Source organism: Salvelinus alpinus, chromosome 15 (assembly GCF_045679555.1).
Source record: "Salvelinus alpinus chromosome 15, SLU_Salpinus.1, whole genome shotgun sequence".
In the NCBI taxonomy this organism is placed as follows: domain Eukaryota; kingdom Metazoa; phylum Chordata; class Actinopteri; order Salmoniformes; family Salmonidae; genus Salvelinus; species Salvelinus alpinus.
The window spans coordinates 10,917,579-10,938,467 of record NC_092100.1 but is presented as its reverse complement, the minus strand read 5'-3'; the positions used below and the strand labels follow the sequence as shown (position 1 = coordinate 10,938,467).

The 20,889-nt window shown below is 46.4% G+C and overlaps 1 protein-coding gene across 1 annotated transcript in view; it reads left to right on the top strand.

Moving 5' to 3' along the window:
• The window catches only part of ptprsa (protein tyrosine phosphatase receptor type Sa), a 454,642-nt gene that overhangs the window by 273,583 nt on the left and 160,170 nt on the right, over positions 1-20,889 (top strand). Inside the window, 1 exon segment of the mRNA XM_071342488.1 lies at positions 15,901-16,089. Within this exon segment, the coding sequence (XP_071198589.1) occupies positions 15,901-16,089 (189 nt within the window).

The following is a 20,889-nucleotide window of genomic DNA, read 5'->3' as shown; positions in this document are numbered from 1 at the left end:
AACAGGGAAGAGACTCAGAGGTTTGCTAATTTGATATAGAGCAGACCTAACCCACTCCATTAAATTAATCAAAACGGGAATATTTTACATTTGGCTAGAAATTCAAAAGGAAATTATCTTAACAGAGAAAAATATCATCCGCTGTGCTACCTATATCCCCCCACTAGAATCCCCATACTTTAATGAAGACAGCTTCTCCATCCTGGAGGGGGAAATATATAATTTCCAGGCCCAGGGACATGTACTAGTCTGTGGCGACCTAAATGCCAGAACCGGACAAGAACCTGACACCCTCAGCACACAGGGGGACAAACACCTGCCTGGAGGTGACAGCATTCAATTCCCCATATGCCCCTCCTAGACACAACTATGACAACATAACCAACAAAAATGGGTCACAACTCCTGCAGCGCTGTCGCACACTGGGTATGTACATAGTCAATGGTAGGCTTCGAGGGGACTCCTATGGTAGGTACACCTATAGCTCATCTCTTGGCAGTAGTACTGTAGACTACTTTATCACTGACCTCACCCAGAGTCTCTCAGAGCGTTCACAGTCAGCCCACTGACACCCTTATCAGATCACAGCAAAATCACAGTTTACTTGAACAAAGCATTACTCAATCATGAGGCATCAAAGCCAAAGGAACTGAGTAATATTAAGAAATGCTAGGCAACAACAAATTCAATCCCTTTTGGACAGCTACCAGGATAAAACGTTCCACTGTAATAGTGAAGGTGTAAACTTGGCAGTAGAAAATCTTAACAGTATATTTGACCTCTCAACTTCCCTATCAAATCAAAAAAATTCAAACAGTAAACCGAAGAAAATGAACAACAATGACAGATGGTTTGATGAAGAATGCAAAAACCTACTGGATTCTCCAATTACCTTGAATGAACTACAGGACAAAGTAAAAACCCTTCAACCCAAAAAGGCCTGTGGTGTTGATGGTATCCTCAATGAAATTATTAAATATACAGAGAACAAATTCCAATTGGCAATACTTCAACTCTTTAGCATCATCCTTAGCTCTGGCATCTTCCCCAATATTTGGAACCAAGGATTGATCACCCCAATCCACAAAAGTTGAGACAAATTTGACCCCAATAACTTCCGTGGGATATGCATCAACAGCAACCTTGGGAAAATCCTCTGCATTATCATTAACAGCAGACTCGTACATTTCTTCAGTGAAAACTATGTACTGAGCAAATGTCAAATTAGCTTTTTACCAAATTATTGTATGACAGACCACATATTCACCCTGCACGCCCTAATTGACAAACAAACAAACCAAAACAAACGCAAAGTCTTCTCATGCAATGTTGATTTAAAAAAAGCCTTCGAATCAATTTGGCATGAGGGTCTGCTATACAAATTGATGGAAAGTGGTGTTGGGGGAAAACCATACGACATTATCAAATCCATGTACACAAACAACAAGTGTGCGGTTAAAATAGGCAAAAAACACAAATTTCTTCCCACAGGGCCGTGGGGTGAGACAGGGATGCAGCTTAAGCCCCACCCTCTTCAACATATATATCAACAAATTGGCGAGGGCACTAGAACAATCTGCAGCACCCGGCTTCACCCTACTAGAATCTGAAGTCAAATATCTACTGTTTGCTGATGATCTGGTGCTTCTGTCACAAACCAAGGAGGGCCTACAGCAGCATTTATAGCTTCTACACAGATTCTGTCAGACCTGGGCCCTGACAGTAAATCCCAGTAAGACCAAAATAATGGTGTTCCAAAAAAGGTCCAGTCGCCAGGACCACAAATACAAATTCCATCTAGACACCGTTTCCCTGGAGCACACAAAAAACGATACATACCTTGGCTTAAACATCAGTGCCACAGGTAACAAAGCTGTGAATGATCTGAGAGACAAGGCAAGAAGGGCCTTCTATGCCATCAAAAGGAACATAAATTTGATATACCAATTATGATCTGGCTAAAAATAATTGAATGAGTTATAGAATCCATTGCCCTTTATGGTTGTGAGGTCTGGGGTCCGCTCACCAACCAAGAATTCACAAAATGAAACAAACACCAAATTGAGACTGCATGCAGAATTCTGCAAAAATATTCTACGTGTACAACGTAAAACACCAAATAACACCAAATAATCCAGAAAAGAGAAGTTAAATTCTACAACCACCTAAAAGGAAGCAATTCCCAAACCTTTCATAACAAAGCCATCACCTACAGAGAGATGAACCTGGAGACGAGTCCCCTAAGCAAGCTGGTCCTGGGGCTCTGTTCACAAACACAAACAGACCCCACAGAGCCCCACGACAGCAACACAATTCGACCCAACAAAATCTTGAAAAAACAAAAAGATAATTACTTGACACATTGGAAAGAATTAACAAAAGAACAGAGCAAACTAGAATGCTATTTGGCCTTAAACAGAGAGTACACAGGGGCAGAATACCTGACCACTGTGACTGACCCAAACTTAAGGAAATCTTAGACTATGTACAGACTCAGTGAGCATAGCCTTGCTATTGAGAAAGGCCGCCGTAGGCAGACCTGGCTCTCAAGAGAAGACAGGCTATGTGCACATTGCCCACAAAATGAGTTGGAAACTGAGCTGCACTTCCTAACCTCCTGCCAAATGTTTAACCATATTAGAGATACATATTTCCCTCAGATTACACAGATCCACAAGGAATTTGAAAACAATCCCGATTTTGATAAACTCCCATATCTACTGGGTGAAATACCACAGTGCGCCATCACAGCAGCAATATTTGTGACCTGTTGCCACATGAAAAGGGCAACCAGTGAAGAACAAACACCATTGTAAATACAACCGTATTTATGTTGATTTATTTTCCCTTGTGTACTTTAACCATTTGTACATTGTTGCAACACTGTACATATACAGTGGGGAGAACAAGTATTTGAAACACTGACGATTTTGCAGGTTTTCCTAATTACAAAGCATGTAGAGGTCTGTAATTTTTATCATAGGTACACTTCAACTGTGAGAGAAATCCAGAAAATCACATTGTATGATTTTTAAGTAATTTATTTGCATTTTATTGCATGACATAAGTATTTGATACATCAGAAAAGCAGAACTTAATATTTGGTACAGAAACCTTTGTTTGCAATTACAGAGATCATATGTTTCCTGTAGTTCTTGACCAGGTTTGCACACACTGCAGCAGGGATTTTGGCCCACTCCTCCATACAGACCTTCTCCAGATCCTTCAGGTTTCGGGGCTGTCGCTGGGCAATACGGACTTTCAGCTCCCTCCAAAGATTTTCTATTGGGTTCAGGTCTGGAGACTGGCTAGGCCACTCCAGGACCTTGAGATGCTTCTTACGGAGCCACTCCTTAGTTGCCCTGGCTGTGTGTTTCGGGTCGTTGTCATGCTGGAAGACCCAGCCACGACCCATCTTCAATGCTCTTACTGAGGGAAGGAGGTTGTTGGCCAAGATCTCGCGATACATGGCCCCATCCATCCTCCCCTCAATACGGTGCAGTCGTCCTGTCCACTTTGCAGAAAAGCATCCCCAAAGAATGATGTTTCCACCTCCATGCTTCACGGTTGGGATGGTGTTCTTGGGGTTGTACTCATCCTTCTTCTTCCTCCAAACACGGCGAGTGGAGTTCGAACCAAAAAGCTCTATTTTTGCCTCATCAGACCACATGACCTTCTCCCATTCCTCCTCTCGATCATCCAGATGGTCATTGGCAAACTTCAGACTGGCCTGGACATGCGCTGGCTTGAGCAGGGGGACCTTGCGTGCGCTGCAGGATTTTAATCCATGACGGCGTAGTGTGTTACTAATGGTTTTCTTTGAGACTGTGGTCCCAGCTCTCTTCAGGTCATTGACCAGGTCCTGCCGTGTAGTTCTGGGCTGATCCCTCACCTTCCTCATGATCATTGATGCCCCACGAGGTGAGATCTTGCATGGAGCCCCAGACCGAGGGTGATTGACCGTCATCTTGAACTTCTTCCATTTTCTAATAATTGCACCAACAGTTGTTGCCTTCTCACCAAGCTGCTTGCCTATTGTCCTGTAGCCCATCCCAGCCTTATGCAGGTCTACAATTTTATCCCTGATGTCCTTACACAGCTCTCTGGTCTTGGCCTTTGTGGAGAGGTTGGAGTCTGTTTGATTGAGTGTGTGGACAGGTGTCTTTTATACAGGTAACGAGTTCAAACAGGTGCAGTTAATACAGGTAATGAGTGGAGAACAGGAGGGCTTCTTAAAGAAAAACGAACAGGTCTGTGAGAGCCGGAATTCTTACTGGTTGGTAGGTGATCAAATACTTATGACATGCAATAAAATGCAAATTAATTACTTAAAAATCATATAATGTGATTTTCTGGATTTTTGTTTTAGATTCCGTCTCTCACAGTTGATGTGTACCTATGATAAAAATTACAGACCTCTACATTCTTTTGTAAGTAGGAAAACCTGCAAAATCGTCAGTGTATCAAATACTTGTTCTCCCCACTGTACATAATATGACATTTGTTATGTATTTATTATTTGGTTACTTCTGTGAATGTAATGTTTACTGTTAATTTTTATCGTTTATTTCACTTTTGTTTATTATCTACTTCACTTGCTTTGGTAATGTTAACATATGTTTCCCATGCCAATGAAGCCCCTTGAATTGAATTGGGAGGGAGAGAGAGTGGGAGGGAGAGAGAGAGAGTGGGAGGGAGAGAGAGAGAGTGGGAGGGAGAGGGAGAGGGAGAGTGGGAGGGAGGGAGGGAGGGAGGGAGAGTGAGATGGAGAGTGGGAGGGAGGGAGAGTGAGAGTGGGAGGGAGGGAGGGAGAGTGAGATGGAGAGTGGGAGGGAGGGAGAGTGAGAGTGGGAGGGAGGGAGGGAGGGAGGTTTGGCCAGACTCAGTGGACCTGATTGGTGTATTACTCTGTGGAAAGTTTGGCTAAATGGATCCTGTGTCGGCTGCAACTCGCCTTTCCGGGCTAAATTGAAAGATCAGTGTCTCCGGGACGGTTTTACAGGGGATAAGTGCTCAATTGTTTGATTGCTCCTGTGATTCTCTGAATTGAGATCAGACGTGCTGTTTTCTCTCCTCTTGTTCAGTTCTTTCTTTAACCCGTGTAAACCTGAGTATCTCCCTCGCTTTATTCAACCACTGGAGGTGACCAAGCAGATAGACCGTACTGTTTGACTAAACCAGCTCTAATACACAAAGGAAAGCAGCAGATAAGGTGGTTCCCGTGGAAACGGGGCTAAATGACGACTTCTCCGAGGTCCCAGCTCATTAATAAAGAGGAGCTGGGGGAGGTGGCCTGGGCCACCGTCCTCATGAATAAACATGAAGCCACTACCCAGGTGACTGAAGTTGTTCAATACAGAGGCCACGCCAACTGGCAGATCTGATAGGCCTTTGGTTCCCAAGCGGGTGATAGTTCTCTGCACGTGATATGTGGAGGGGAGTGGGGGAGGGACAGGTTTCGATATCTCCATGATAATCTCAGTATGTCACCCTCATTTTACCCCGCTCTGAGAATTCACATAAAGGCTTAAATAACAATTGCATTACAATACAAGCCACAGCTACTGCTTAGTCCTGCCTGCTCTGCCATGAAGTATACTACAGTGGCTTGCGAAAGTATTCACCCCCCTTTCCTATTTTGTTGCCTTACAACCTGGAATAATTTTTTTTTTTTTTTTTTTTTTTTGGAGCATCATAAAGAGAGGCAGAGAGAGCATCATAAAGAGAGGCAGAACGAGCATCATAGAGGCAGAGCGAGCATCATAGAGGCAGAGCGAGCATCATAGAGGCAGAGCGAGCATCGTAAAGAGAGGCAGAGCGAGCATCGTAAAGAGAGGCGGAGCGAGCATCGTAAAGAGAGGCGGAGCGAGCATCGTAAAGAGAGGCATAGCGAGCATCGTAAAGAGAGGCAGAGCGAGCATCGTAAAAGAGGCAGAGCGAGCATCGTAAAGAGATGCGGCGCGAGCCTCGTAAAGAGATGCGGCGCGAGCATCGTAAAGAGATGCGGCGCGAGCATCGTAAAGAGAGGCAGATCGAGCATCGTAAAGAGAGGCAGAGCGAGCATCGTAAAAGAGGCAGAGCGAGCATCGTAAAGAGAGGCAGAGTGAGCATCGTAAAGAGAGGCAGAGCGAGCATCGTGAGGAGAGTAGGAGAAAGGAATGGACATGCTCTCCGGCAGGCTTTTCCTATTTTACATCGCTTCGGCTCTAGAGCTCTGCCCCAGCCTGACTGGATTCAGGAGGAGCAGCAGTTAATGTTTAAAGAATCCTCAGCTCTAGCCCTGCCCTTCGTCTCTTCCTTCTGGAACCCGCGAGCTCCACCAGGCACTGCAGTTGGCACTGGACCATGCAAAATGAACATCTGTTCCCTGAGCTCGCTGTTTGCCTTTTTCTCCCCACTCCCTCTACTCCCTCTCCATCAACTTCTCACTGAGATACTTGTTTACGCTAACCGACGCTCATCAGCATCAGGAGATGAGCGGACGGAAAGGAAACAGACACTCCTTTTCTTTCAGAGCCACTGGATGCTAATTTAGCACTGTGTGGTTGGTGGTAATATGATGCAATGTTGACTTCTGTTGAGTTTTTGGTGGATTCTGAACTGGGTTCTGACCTGGACGGGCGTCATGCTGGGTCATTTAAGGAGTTGAAGGGGGATGGTTTGTTTATATGACAGTGTCCTATTTTTGTTTTTAAATGTACTTCCTTGTTGTTCCTGGCATGTGCACTGTTGATCGAGTGAAAGTTAAACCACTGTCGCCAATTCTTCAGTTGAAGACCGGTATTCCCAGGAAATGATGTTGAAATTGTAGCCTGGCTTCTTCACTTTTAACCCTATCAGTTCCGAGACCCCAGCAAAAATCTGCCTTCTATTTATCTGACTTTCACGTATCTGTCTGTCTGTCCAGTCCTTATATTTAGCCTCATAATGAAGTGTTTTACCATGTATCTGCCTGACCAGTCCTTATATTTAGCCTCATAATGAAGTGTTTTAACATGTTCTTTTCAGGACAACCAGGGCTACAAGTAGATCACAACAGTATTTGACATAAACAGTTGTATTCATGAGTTTTATTGACAAATGCCAATACAACAAATAATGTCCGCCAAAGCAAAAACAAAGACAATGCATATGAATGCTGTAAGTACATAAATGGTTTGACCAGTGGGAAATTAATATCCAACTATTCAGTGACAACTGTGTGGAGTTTGTGACAGCAACTATGTGAGCTTATTACAGTATTATAGACACTATGTCCATGGATTTCCTGTGATCTTCTGTGTAGAAGAACCCCTTACCTTCTAGCGACTCTTGTCTAGCTTGTGAGCATCATACATGTCACATTTGTTCGTGAGAGTCTCAGCTTTTCAGAGAGAACTAATAGTTTGTAACTCAAACCATTCGGACTCTACAGATGTTTTTTTTGTAAGAAGACCCGGCCCAGGGCTCCTTCAGGATCCGCCTTTGTCTCACAAACACCGCTCTAGCTCAGTCTCCATTAATCATACAGACTAATGTTGGATACAATTGAAATATATGAATCCAATGGTACAACCCAGAAGTCTGTAGCTTAAACAGACAATGTTTAATACGGGTTAGAAGTCCAAATTTTGCCGGTATCACGGTGGGACTCATTGGGTTAAAAGGGTCATCCACATGAATATTCCCCTCCTGTGTCCTGTCACTCTCACAAAGGCAATGTCCTCTCTTTCCCTCTGGCTCATTGTCATTCCAAGCACATCCTCTCATGCTTGTCGTATTTTTAAGAGATTTATTTATTCAACCGTCTCCGATCGTCCTCCCTAGTGAGGGTCCACCCCCCTATGACCCCCCTATTGCCTGCTTGTTGCCTTCATGGCTATTAGCAGCAATAAGCAATTACCAAACCACCAGCCATTTGTCCTTTCTCCGTTTATCGCAAAACATGTTTTCATAATTGTTGCTCCCCTCGCAAAAGGTGCCTCCCACCCTGTTATTAGAGGCTTAATTGCGCCAAGCTAATGGCCCTAGAGGACAATGCCCCCCCCCCCCCACAATCGCTCACAATTATCATCTCCTTCATTTTGAAACCATTCAGATGTTTGCGCTGTGTTAGGTTGGGTTGATCAGGGATTCAGGCTTCTGCAAGGCGGTGGTTCCATTTCCTTTTGCTTGCTTTGTCGAGGTTCAGTGGGGAGCTCAGAGCCGTAAGCTCAAATCATTGTTGTTTTGGCTCTGGCTGCAAAATGGCCTTAGAGAAGGCTCTCTGGAAAGGCCTCTCTGTTTCAGGTGAATAAAGTCTTCTCAGGCAGCTTCGCTGTCCATGTGCTTCCGCCTCAACTTTGCATAGTTGTACAGAGAATAAATAGGCAGTATTTGGAATTTATTTTGTGTGTTTCATACCATTTTAAGCATTTCTTGTTGACTGGAGGGGTGTCAACAATTGGACAGAAATTCTACCCCTTGAAACACAGATATATGTAATAAGGCCAATTTTGCAGTAAGTACTTCTGTGTATTTGCAATACTAATCGAAGGGAAGTTGTTTAATTGGCACAACTGCAGCATTGCGGTGTTTACGGAAAATGAAAGCCCCAGGCCGTGAGGTGCCCCCTGCCGAATGTGACTTGACTGTTCGACATCATCTCTCAAATGATAGGCACTTCCTCTAATGGCCCGGCCTCATCTCCTGTCTCCCCTGGAGTTTGCCTGTCTACCCCGGGCCACTCAGGATCCCGGGCGAGCTGGCGCGCTGGGGGAAAACTTCACTGGCTGAAATATAAAAAAGTTCGGTTGAATGGAGGTTGGTGGGAGAAAAGGAGTGGGATTGTGGAAATGCGATGAGAGGTCAAAGTAGGGAGACCTTTGGCACTTTAGGATTTTACCTTTGGCACTTTACCTTTGGCACTTTAGGATCACCCTATTTTCCTGGAGTCTCACACAATGTGTTTACTGAAAGCCTGTACTCCTCAGGAAATTACACAAGTCCACATTTAGGCTTCAGCCAGAGACGTGCTGCCCAAGAGGCTATAACTGTGCTTGTTATAGGGAGTGGCTCTCAAACACTGCTGCTGCTGTTACAGTCCTGGAAACATGCCGCTGCCATTACAGTGCTGGGAACACACTGCTGCTAACTGCCGTTACAGTGCTGGGAACACACTGCTGCTAACTGCCGTTACAGTGCTGGGAACACACTGCTGCTAACTGCCGTTACAGTGCTGGGAACACACTGCTGCTAACTGCCGTTACAGTGCTGGGAACACACTGCTGCTAACTGCCGTTACAGTGCTGGGAACACACTGCTGCTAACTGCCGTTACAGTGCTGGGAACACACCGCTGCTAACTGCCGTTACAGTTCTGGGAACACACCGCTGCTAACTGCCGTTACAGTTCTGGGAACACACCGCTGCTAACTGCCGTTACAGTTCTGGGAACACACCGCTGCTAACTGCCGTTACAGTGCTGGGAACACACTGCTGCTAACTGCCGTTACAGTTCTGGGAACACACCGCTGCTAACTGCCGTTACAGTTCTGGGAACACACCGCTGCTAACTGCCGTTACAGTTCTGGGAACACACCGCTGCTAACTGCCGTTACAGTTCTGGGAACACACCGCTGCTAACTGCCGTTACAGTTCTGGGAACACACCGCTGCTAACTGCCGTTACAGTGCTGGGAACACACTGCTGCTAACTGCCGTTACAGTGCTGGGAACACACTGCTGCTGGCTGCCGTTACAGTTCTGGGAACACACTGCTGCTGGCTGCCGTTACAGTTCTGGGAACACACCGCTGCTGGCTGCCGTTACAGTGCTGGGAACACACTGCTGCTAACTGCCGTTACAGTGCTGGGAACACACTGCTGCTGGCTGCCGTTACAGTTCTGGGAACACACCGCTGCTGGCTGCCGTTACAGTGCTGGGAACACATTGCTACAGTGCGATGAACACACTGCCTGTTGCAAAGCATTACATGTGTGGCCTAACGAAGGTGTAGACTGGGTTTACAGGGATCATTCTGTGTGGAACACTCAGAGCACCGGTTCATATGCCAGAGGAAAGTCCTTTTTCCAGTGAGGGAACGATTTTATTGACTAGCCCAATAGTTGTAATGCTCCTGAGACCACAGACAGTCGATCAGAATGGATACGTGAACCTCTCTCCTCAAACAGATACACTGTGGCAACCCTGCAGTCGGTATGTTAAAAAAAACTGACCGACAAATTTGTTCAATTGCAATATGATGCGGTTTTGAACTTTTTTTCTCTATTTTGAGATTTGGATGTAAATTCCGCCCTTGGTCCTGCAATAAGCGTGAAGAATACTAATAGGTACCAATAACCTCTCGTATAGCACACCGACTGTGAAAGTGCAGTGAGTGGGGAAGGGAGAGGTTGAGCCCATTATCTACCTGAGATTGGAGTCCGAAGGAGAGCACAACGAAGGCGAAGAGTCCGTGATTAGTTTTCCTACCCCGCTACTTCTGCTACCACCTATCTTTCCCCCACATACCCTCTTCAGCCTCACACAAGCCCACCGCTCCCTCTCTCTCTCTCTCTCTCTCTCTCTCTCTCTCTCTCTCTCTCTCTCTCTCTCTCTCTCTCTCTCTCTCTCTCTCTCTCTCTCTCGCTCTCTCTCGCTCTCTCTCGCTCTCTCTCGCTCTCTCTCGCTCACTTTCTCTCTGTCTCTCTCGCTCACTTTCTCTCTGTCTCTCTTTCTTTCTCTGTCTCTCTCTCTTTCTCACACACACCGGCCAGCCTGCCTGCCGATTATGTGACTTCAGCTGCCTGGACTGGGAGGGCAGCAAATTAAATTGACCATCTCCAGAGTCCAAACAGCTGGGGATGCAGATTAGTTAAATGTCTATTTATTTTAAGGCTATGGTATTGGTGAGGCTTCTCTTCTATTCTCCCCTCCCTCACTCTCTCTTTCTGTCTGCAGCCCCAGCACTCACCCCCTCCCTCACTCTCTCTCTCTGTCTCTGCAGCCCCAGCACTCACCCCCTCCCTCACTCTCTCTCTCTGTCTCTGCAGCCCCAGCACTCACCCCCTCCCTCACTCTCTCTTTCTGTCTCTGCAGCCCCAGCACTCACCCCCCTCCCTCACTCTCTCTTTCTGTCTGCAGCCCCAGCACTCACCCCCCTCCCTCACTCTCTCTTTCTGTCTCTGCAGCCCCAGCACTCACCCCCTCCCTCACTCTCTCTTTCTGTCTGCAGCCCCAGCACTCACCCCCTCCCTCACTCTCTCTTTCTGTCTGCAGCCCCAGCACTCACCCCCCTCCCTCACTCTCTCTTTCTGTCTCTGCAGCCCCAGCACTCACCCTCCCTCACTCTCTCTTTCTGTCTGCAGCCCCAGCACTCACCACCCTCCCTCACTCTCTCTTTCTGTCTCTGCAGCCCCAGCACTCACCACCCTCCCTCACTCTCTCTTTCTGTCTCTGCAGCCCCAGCACTCACCCCCCACCCTCACTCTCTCTTTCTGTCTCTGCAGCCCCAGCACTCACCCCCCTCCCTCACTCTCTCTTTCTGTCTCTGCAGCCCTAGCACTCACCCCCCTCCCTCACTCTCTCTTTCTGTCTCTGCAGCCCCAGCACTCACCCCCTCCCTCACTCTCTCTTTCTGTCTCTGCAGCCCCAGCACTCACCCCCCCTCCCTCACTCTCTCTTTCTGTCTCTGCAGCCCCAGCACTCACCCCCCCTCCCTCACTCTCTCTTTCTGTCTCTGCAGCCCCAGCACTCACCCCCCTCCCTCACTCTCTCTTTCTGTCTCTGCAGCCCCAGCACTCACCCCCCTCCCTCCATCTCTCTCTTTCTGTCTCTGCAGCCCCAGCACTCACCCCCCTCCCTCCATCTCTCTCTTTTCCTTCTTTCTTTCCACACTCTCTGTAATATTAATACACAGCCTTTCCTAAAGCCCCATTGCTGGCTGTGGCGAGTGGTAATCCGTTAACCTGATTATTCCACAGATTAAATTAGATCATTTTGGAAAGTGAAAGTAGCAAGTGCACGGAATGGAGGTTCACCAATGGCATTTTCTGCAGTCCCAGGCCGTGATGGGAAAACTGTTGTTTTTGGTATGATAATGAATGGTTCAGTCAAAAGAGCTGTGATGCAAGCCTATCAGAAAGGGTGAAATCATTGCACGGACCCAAAATGTCTTTCCCTCTTCCCAATAGCTGCTCTATCAAGTTGTACTTTACACCCGATTCACAGGTCCAGGTCAGGAACAGGATGAAACTGGGATTCAGTTAGAAACGGGATTCATTTGCGTGTAAAAACTCAGAGGAGATGACCAGCTCAAGTAGGTCGTAGCTCTCAGAAACGAGGAAGGGGACATGACAGCACCCATGGCACGAGTCCACAGACGCGGGTGCTAAGCTAACCGATCAGATTAAAGGCTTTGCATCTGTCGCTTGCGTAATGACATTAAACAGTGCATCACAATTAAAGATAATCACAGATAATGAGCGCCACCAGCATAATTTGCGCCGTCAGCAGCATAGCCAAAGACTAGAGAAACAAAGAGGGAAAAGTCTGCTACTGGAGAAGGAGGGTAACCATTGGATATCTGGGTCCTCAGCCAGCGGTTGGATGGCGTAGATAACGGATGTAATCCAACTTTGTGATCATCATCATGACACCATTTTCAGACGCTCATCCTCTGAGGATGGCCAATGTCAGACCGAGCTGCCCAGATGCCAATTTCTCGGCAAGAGTGCCAACACGTAATTGCATGACACTGCCAATTTCAAGCATGAAAATGAAAGCGACAGGAAACAAAAGCCCTCGATAAATATGGGGGCGACATCCTGGTTTGCATGCTGGGTAATGTATACTTTCAACGTCACCCCACCCCTGCGAAAGCCAATGTAATTGCTGAGTAATCTGAGATATTTTGATTCTAAGGTTTGTTTGAATCCCTCCAAAGAAGGATGTTTGTGGAGGGTTGGTGTATTAGCTGCAGTCCTAAAACATGTACAGGCATGCATGGCAGGACAGAGGAGCCGACTCAGGCGGGGGTGTAATTGCTGTCTGTGTAAAAATCCAGTCGCAGCGTGAATGACAAATGCTCTGCAACGTGATGATGAGCGGCGCGCGTTCGGAGGCCCTTCTGGCAAATGAAACAATGGCTTTTCGACTGACCGATCGGGTCGCAGCATGGCTGATTCGATTTGCACCGAAGATTTGTCATTGCGGAGAGCACCAGTGTGCATCGTACACACATATAATCACTGGCAGTCCTAGGACACCCTCAGGGTACAATCAGCCCTCGTCATTGGCTTCTCTCCCTCTCTCCTTCTCTCCCACTCTCCCTCTCTCCTTCTCTCTTTCTCTCACTCTCTCCCGCTCTCTTTTCTTCCCCTTTTCTCAGGCTGGCTAACCCTGAACTAATGTTTGTTTTTTTAAACAGTGTTTTATTTATTCTTGCACGGCAGGTTCTATCGACAGTGCTCCCTAAGCTGCAGGGGAGATTGTATCAGACACCTTCCTGGGGATGCTAATAGAAGGGGGATTTTTTGTCTGCTGTCTCCGATCGGGAGCAGCGGGTAATGATCGCATAATTGCACCGTGATTCGTCCACCCCTGCACTTCTTGTTCCCCCGACTGCCCATTCGCTCCTTTGCCCACCCTCCGCAACTCCAAGCTCCTCTATGCATCTCTTCACTGATCCCTCCATCACTCGCTTGATTTGAATTCAACTCCAATCAAATTGCTTGTTGTATTGTTCTTGCGGCTTCATTTACTACTGGGTGTGGTTAAAGGAGTTGCTCTCCCACTTACAGGGTCATTGAGGCAAACGTAACGTGTGGATGTGAAGCGTGGGTAGATGCTCAACGTCACATCTCAGAGGGTCCCCTGGAGAAGTGGGGAACAGCCTGTCCTGCCTCTTGTGGGGGGGAAAAAGCAGCTGTGTCCTGCCGATATAACCGGAAGAGTACCACAACACTTAACGCGTCTAACACACAGCACATTGATGTCACAGAGGCACAAGTAGAGAGAGAGAGTAAGGGAGACTCACACAGTTCTGTACCATCATCGAGTGTGGGATGAGATACAGGCTCGCTGCAGCGTTCAGCCCTCAGGGGAACCGCAGTACAAAGAGATCATACATCAGCATCCGTTAGTAATCGATGGAGAGGATTCTGCAAATTTATAGTCCTCTCTGCTAGTATCAGCCCTCATGCTTGGAAGCCTATGAGTGGGCCTTACTTTAGAGGCCTGTCTCATTCTTTCTCTCTCGCTGTCTGCTCTCTCTTTTCGTCCACTCTCTTTTCTTCACCTTGTTCTATGTGTCTCTCTCTCTCTCTCTCTCATTCTCCCTGGGCAGCTGCTTATCCCTGCTTGTGCCACTCTTCCCCATGACTCAAACTAAACTGACTGGCCTTATTTCCTCAATCGAGTGGTCTCCAGGCACCGCCATGCCCGCCATGATGTCTGGCGCATGTGAGGTCATTGTCCGTACCCTGAAGATGAGAGATTACTTCTGCTGTACGCTTGCCCCTGTCTTTCCCTCACAGCTGTATCAGTGGCCAGAGGGGGTCAGAGGATAAACTCAGATTCTCAATCCCCAACCGTGAGTCACAACTTGGCTCTTCTGAGTAGCGGTCAGGCGTGAGGAAAGCTCCAGAACCCTTGTTAGAAGACTCGTAACAGACAGTGGGAGAGTCCCCATGCTAATAACACTTAGCATTGGAAGGGCACTGCTAGTTAAGAAGCGCTAACTAGCCCCTTGTTGCTCGATAGAGTTTAATTCGTTCAGCTTGCATGATCAAGTACAGTAATTGCTAAGTTGCCGCAGTGTACAACGACTGAATGGATAATTAGCCTGCAAGTGTTGTATGTTTCCTTCCCTGATCGAAAGTGTGCTGTGGGGTATGGTCTGGTGGAGTGGGGTTGGGTGTGGTGCTGTGGCTAGTGTTACGGCTGTTTCTTTATGGAAAGACCAGTGGTGATAGACAAAGCACTCCTTTGGGCACTCCTCTAATCATAGCCGTGGGGTATGGTCTGGTGGAGTGGGGTTGGGTGTGGTGGGGTAAGGTGGAGTGAGGTTGGGTGGGTGGGTGGGTGGGTGAGGTTGGATGTGATGGGATGGGGTTGAGTGGGGTTGGGTGTGGTGGAGTGGGGTTGGGTGTGGTGGGGTAGGGTTGGGTGGGATGTTGTGGGGTTGGTGGTACATGAGGGGCACAAACTGTTGTTTTAGATTTTTTTTTAGTACTCACTCACAGGTACTTGAGATTCAGGCGTTGTATTCTGATTGGTCGGCTTTGTTTGTGTAGGCTGCAGCTTGTCTCCTCCGATTGGTTTATCCCAGTAAACCAGTTTAGAACGAGGAAGTCGGAAGCAGGTGTCTCTGGTTTGCTTTTTCCCTCCTTGGGTTCCAACGTCTCCTGCTTGTGGTGCTTGAGGTCTGGACTTCTCAGGACTCAGAGGACTGCTGTTTTCTGGCCTCATCAAGATGATCCTAATCTGCTTTATTGGTTTATCCGAGTTGTCTCTGCGCCCAGCGTAATCTCGAGCTCTAGAGGTGTAGCTGTCTGCTGTTATCTAAACCCAATTCAGATTAGGATATCTGGTTAGAACTAGTGGAGTGTGAATGGCTACTGTAAATAACAGGTTACAGTTGGGTCACACTCATGATATTCAGGGAAGAGAGGATATCATTTTGAAATATCTCTCATGCAATTTCCTTCCCTATGTGTTGGACTGAGCTGTGTTAGAATGGATGTAGTGATCCCTCTTGTGACTCTCAGGGAACATTAAAGCAGGACATTAATTCTTGTTTTACCAAGTACCTAAAAGTGTTCTAGTTGATAAACACTTATTTAGACTCGCCATGGAGTAGTGCTACTGCAGTAGCAGAGTAACTAGTGAATTCATTTAACCAACACCAATAACCATGTATTTTTCCTTTCTCCCGTCTACAGAGGACTTGCTCCCGGGAGGATTCCCCAACATAGACATGGGGCCCCAGCTGAAGGTGGTCGAGCGGACCAGGACGGCCACCATGCTCTGTGCTGCCAGCGGCAACCCCGACCCAGAAATCACCTGGTTTAAGGACTTCCTGCCCATAGACCCCAACGCAAGTAACGGGCGAATCAAACAGCTGCGCTCAGGTAAGGAAATTGTGTTCAAGTTGTTGCTTAGCTACACCTTCAGCTGCCCTGGTTGCTTTGCCACACATTCAGCTGCCCTGGTTGCTTTGCCACACATTCAGCTGCCCTGGTTGCTTAGCTACACCTTCAGCTGCCATGGTTGCTTTTTAAATGCAAAACAGTGAGCGGCCATGATTCCGATTGTGAGTGCTATAGTTTAGCCCTGAAACATTATGATTGATACGCGGTGACTGGGTGGATGACTTGGGCTTGATTCTGCTCAGAAGATCTGATCGAGGACAGGTCAAAAAAATATACAATGGGTCCCAGAAATGTGGAATAGAGAGAAACAGAGCTTGGTCTAGTTTTCTCCCCCTCAGTACTGTAAGTGTAGGTGTGATCTCGTAGCCCTTTATTAAACCTTAATGAGAGAGACCCAGTGCAGCAAAGTCTAACAATATATATATAATTAAAGTGGTCCCATGCAACAGGGGATAGATTCTTTGGGTTGACAATGTGTCACCATCAGAAAAATGCAATACGTCCTATTTGATTTGCAGCTGCTAACACTAAATAAATAGTCTGTCTCAACTGAGTTCTTGCCCTAGATGTGGTCCTTGCGAAGCGCACACTAAAACACTCGATTTGTGATAAATATAGAAAATAGCTGTTTTCTAGGACCTTTGGCTCGTAAGAAGTAAGCAAATTACAGCTAAGAATATCCACTTGAAATTCACCCCAAGAAATTCCATGGTGGCAACAAAAAAAAGAAAAGTGTTCACTCATTTAGATGATGTCGTACAACTTTCTGAGTGCTCCGTGTCTTGGTGTTAACCGACAGGGTGTTTCTCTGTGGGGGTATCAGGAGCTCACGGAGTGCTTTAAAGATGCTGAGGTTGTGTGCAAAATGCTCTTGACTTCCCCCATGAGGGATTCCTATGAAGCCGAGTTTTTCTTCATCTTATGTTAATGTCTAGGGTCTAGAGCTGGTTTTAGCACTCGTTCAAGCTTCCTCCTGTGCTGTGACGGTAGGAGGGCAGACTCATTGGGCTTCATTTATAGATTGTACGGACAAACATGCATACTGAAACATGATTAGGCTTGACATCCTGAGATGTGTGTGTGTTATGCTTGTTGCTGTTGTTGTTGTTCGTCCGTGAAGCTCAAAGAGTTACAGAGAAAGCTGGTTGGGTTGTTACTGGATTTTCTCCTGCTGCGCCGTCTGATATTGTACGTGTCTACCCCCCTGTTTGCGTCTCTCACCTGTCTCTCTGTTCCACAATGTCTTTTATTTTTTTGCTGTACGTCTGCGTTTTTTTAATACTCAGACCGGATTGCCTCGCTGTGTCTGTCGTTTGTCTGTCCGTTGAGATGCTGTTGTCACTGAATGCACGTCATGCAGACATCAACAACCTCTATCTGACCCACAACAAAGTTCTCAGTTCATACCACTAACCAATAACAATATGGAACTAAAGCCAAATAACTCATTCTCTAACCTGAAGTTGAACACTATTTAATAATGAGTGGGTTTTTTCCAATTTTCTAAACACTTATAAATACTTTGGTAAATACTTTGGCCCTGATATGCATCCTACATGTTTTACCCATTATATTCATGTTTTACCCATGTTTTATTCATTATACAATGAATAAAGCATTTGGCAAAGTGCGTTTTGAGAAGTAGCATCCCCAAGTAATAAAGCCAGTATTTGAATTAAATAAGATGGTTTTTTTAAATGATCGCAAACTTGCCACAGTTCTACACACAGGTCAAGAAGTGGTACATGTACTTAATGCTAACCTCTTGCTGCCTGAACTCCTGTGTGAAATATTACATTTTTGTGTGAAAAATGTCATGTAATAATCACATTCTGGGGTCATAAAAGACCCACCTTAACAGTGTCATTCCAGCACTCTAGGGGGTACTGCTAGCAGCACCTAAACCCTAAAATTAATTGTTCTATTTTTCCTTTTTTCTATTTGTTTTTCTGTTCCATTATGATTTTCAGAAGCCTTTGGTAAGTGTCTTACTAAGTCCACAAACATCCCCATTGTCCCCGAAGCAGATGGCATTTGAACTACTTTTAAAATGCATGCCCCACATCCTCTCTCCCATGTCCTTCCTCCCTCTCTTCTTCTCTCTGTCCCTTTCCTACCCTTCCTTTTTTACTTGTATCTTTTCCCGCCCACTATGTGAACCGTCTTTGGCTCCCAGATTCAAGTAGAAAGGTGAAACAAGGAGAAGAACCTGAGATGTGTGGTGTGGTGTGTGTGTGTGTGTGTTAAACACACCTCTCATCCACTACTCACGAACAGGAACCAGGCTGTACAAGCTACTTTCACCACCTGCGTAGACAGTTTCACATATTGTTGTGTAGAATTGGACAATAAGATGAGTATACTAGTATTAATAAGAGGAGTATACCAGTATTAATAAGAGAAGTATACCAGTATTAATAGGATGAGTATAATAGTATTAATAAGAGGAGTATACTAGTATTAATAAGATGAGTATACCAGTATTAATAAGATGTATTATTATTAATGGTATCAACACGATGAGTAGACCAGTATTAATACGATGGGTGTACTAGTATTAATTAAAAACAAGTGTTCGTTCCATAAAGGCAGGAAGGTGTAACTGGAGTTGTTTCCAGGTTTTGGGGGGCGCTGCAGGAGATGTGTGTGGCTGAACCCTCCAGCCCCACGCTGTGGCCAGCTCAACCTTCCCTCCTTAGCCAAATGTTTTCTCAAGAAAAACTTTTCCTGCTGCCCAATGCTCTCCCACTGTCTAACAAAACTCCAACTAAAGCATTTCCACACTTCAGATTTTATCTGAGGCCTGCTTTTTGAGCCTATCTGTTATAATTTGGGGTATTGAAAACATTCAAATTCTTGCCTTTAGTTGTCTGTGAGAGAAACAAGTCTTCTTTGCCTCTTTTGTTTTTAAATATGAAGGTCTATTATAGCGATGTTAGCTGTGAAGACGGCTAGCTGTTGTTACTGGAGATCTCAGTCTACCACCAAGCCTCATTTATGCTGATGAGAAAAAGGCCTGCCGCGCTCGAACCCCCTCAGCTGCCTTCATTTCCAGTTGAGCTGCTGAACGTTTATTTTGTTTAATCTCCCCTTTCCAAAAGGAACGGAGCAGACGTGCTCAAGGTTGAATAAATACTTCAAAATGGTTTCTCTATCTGGGGTGGGGGGGGGGGGGGGGTCTTTTAGTTTGGTTGAATGTATTTCCTCTACCTAGTACCCCATACCTTTCTCTGTTTGTTTGAAGCCTTCATTAGTTTTGGTGTCAGACATCTCTGAGTCAGTCATATGTGGGAACTTACCAAGGTGTGTGAACATCACCCCGGATGCTCCCGGCAGTACCCTTGGAGTTGAGGAAGAAATATGGAAAAGTTGCTGTGGTGGTTAAACTTCCTGAATAGGGGCTCTCTTTTTTTTGTCTTTTTTTTGCCTGTGGTTGGCTGTTGATGTGGTACTTGATTTAACTGCAGGCAGACTTAAGCCGGGGAGGATTCTGGGATTGATGGGTCCCCCAACGTGGATGGGGGGACGGCTTTCTCCTAAACCCCTTCCTCACAAACACACACTACCATCCCACTACCATCCCAGTACCATACACACACCTGGTGTGTTTACCATGTACACCTCACACCTTAACGTGTGGCTTTTTAGCAACACAAAACATACAAAACACACAAAGTCCTTCATTCAAAGTCCTTCATTTGGACGCGACTCGTGTACTGTTGAGCCTCTGGAGACAGTGCTGGTGCTGGATGGATGTGCCAGGTCCATACTGACTGCTGTGCTGATATTTGCGTGTAGAGTCCCCGAGGTGAGCTCCTTTTGGAGGTGTGGAAGAGGACGGACATTTCTCTCCTGTCCCCATTGCTCCCGACCCCAGGCCCTCGCTGGCCTTGTCAGGCTGAACAGATTATGTGAGAGAGAAGGGAGAGAACAATAAAAAATGGTAGAGAGAGGGGAGGTGGGATACATACATATTCATAAAGAATGAGGTCTTTATTTGGTCTCTTTTTATATTAGGTTTGGAATATGACCCAAATCTTTCTCAGCTCCTGGATGGTTTGGCGCTCCACGTGAGCTGTGTGCATTTTTGTACGCACGCGCACACACACACACACACACACACACACACACACATGCTCAAACATGCTCAGAAACACATGTGCATACACCCAGCACAGATACACTGAAAATCACAGAGGTCATCCATGGGGCAGCAAGAGACGGCCTGATTCAGATGGACAGATGTGTTCTAACATCCAGGGAGCCAGGAGCCCAGAGAGGTCTCCATGGAAACGAGAAGGTCATCCAGACATCCGAGGGGGTCAAACCTTGGCACTTGTCCTAACCCCCCTCCATCTCCAACCCAGAAGGACTCGGTTTCTGGCCAGATTGGCATAGCCTCTGGACAGCTAGCCGCATCCACAACCACACGTAGAAGGATTTCATACACAAGGTTGGGGGCACTATGCAGCGTCAATGACGCCACACTGCTGGCAGAAGGTCTTTGGCCGTGGAGGTACATTTGGGTCACTCCCACCATAAGCTGATTAAGCCACAGTTCACCGGAGCTTAAAATCAGAGTTTATGACTTGCGTGTGTATACTATAATAAGGCAGGTGGATCTGAACCGGTGCTACACATGATGATTTTCATCATCCTTAGTGGTTAAGCTTGACCCGAGCCCTTCAGTGTTCAATTTACATAGAGTGGCATTGTTAGTCAATTGAGCCCTGAATTTAAGGATTTCTCCTCATTTTCAGAGGATAAAATTAACAGGGC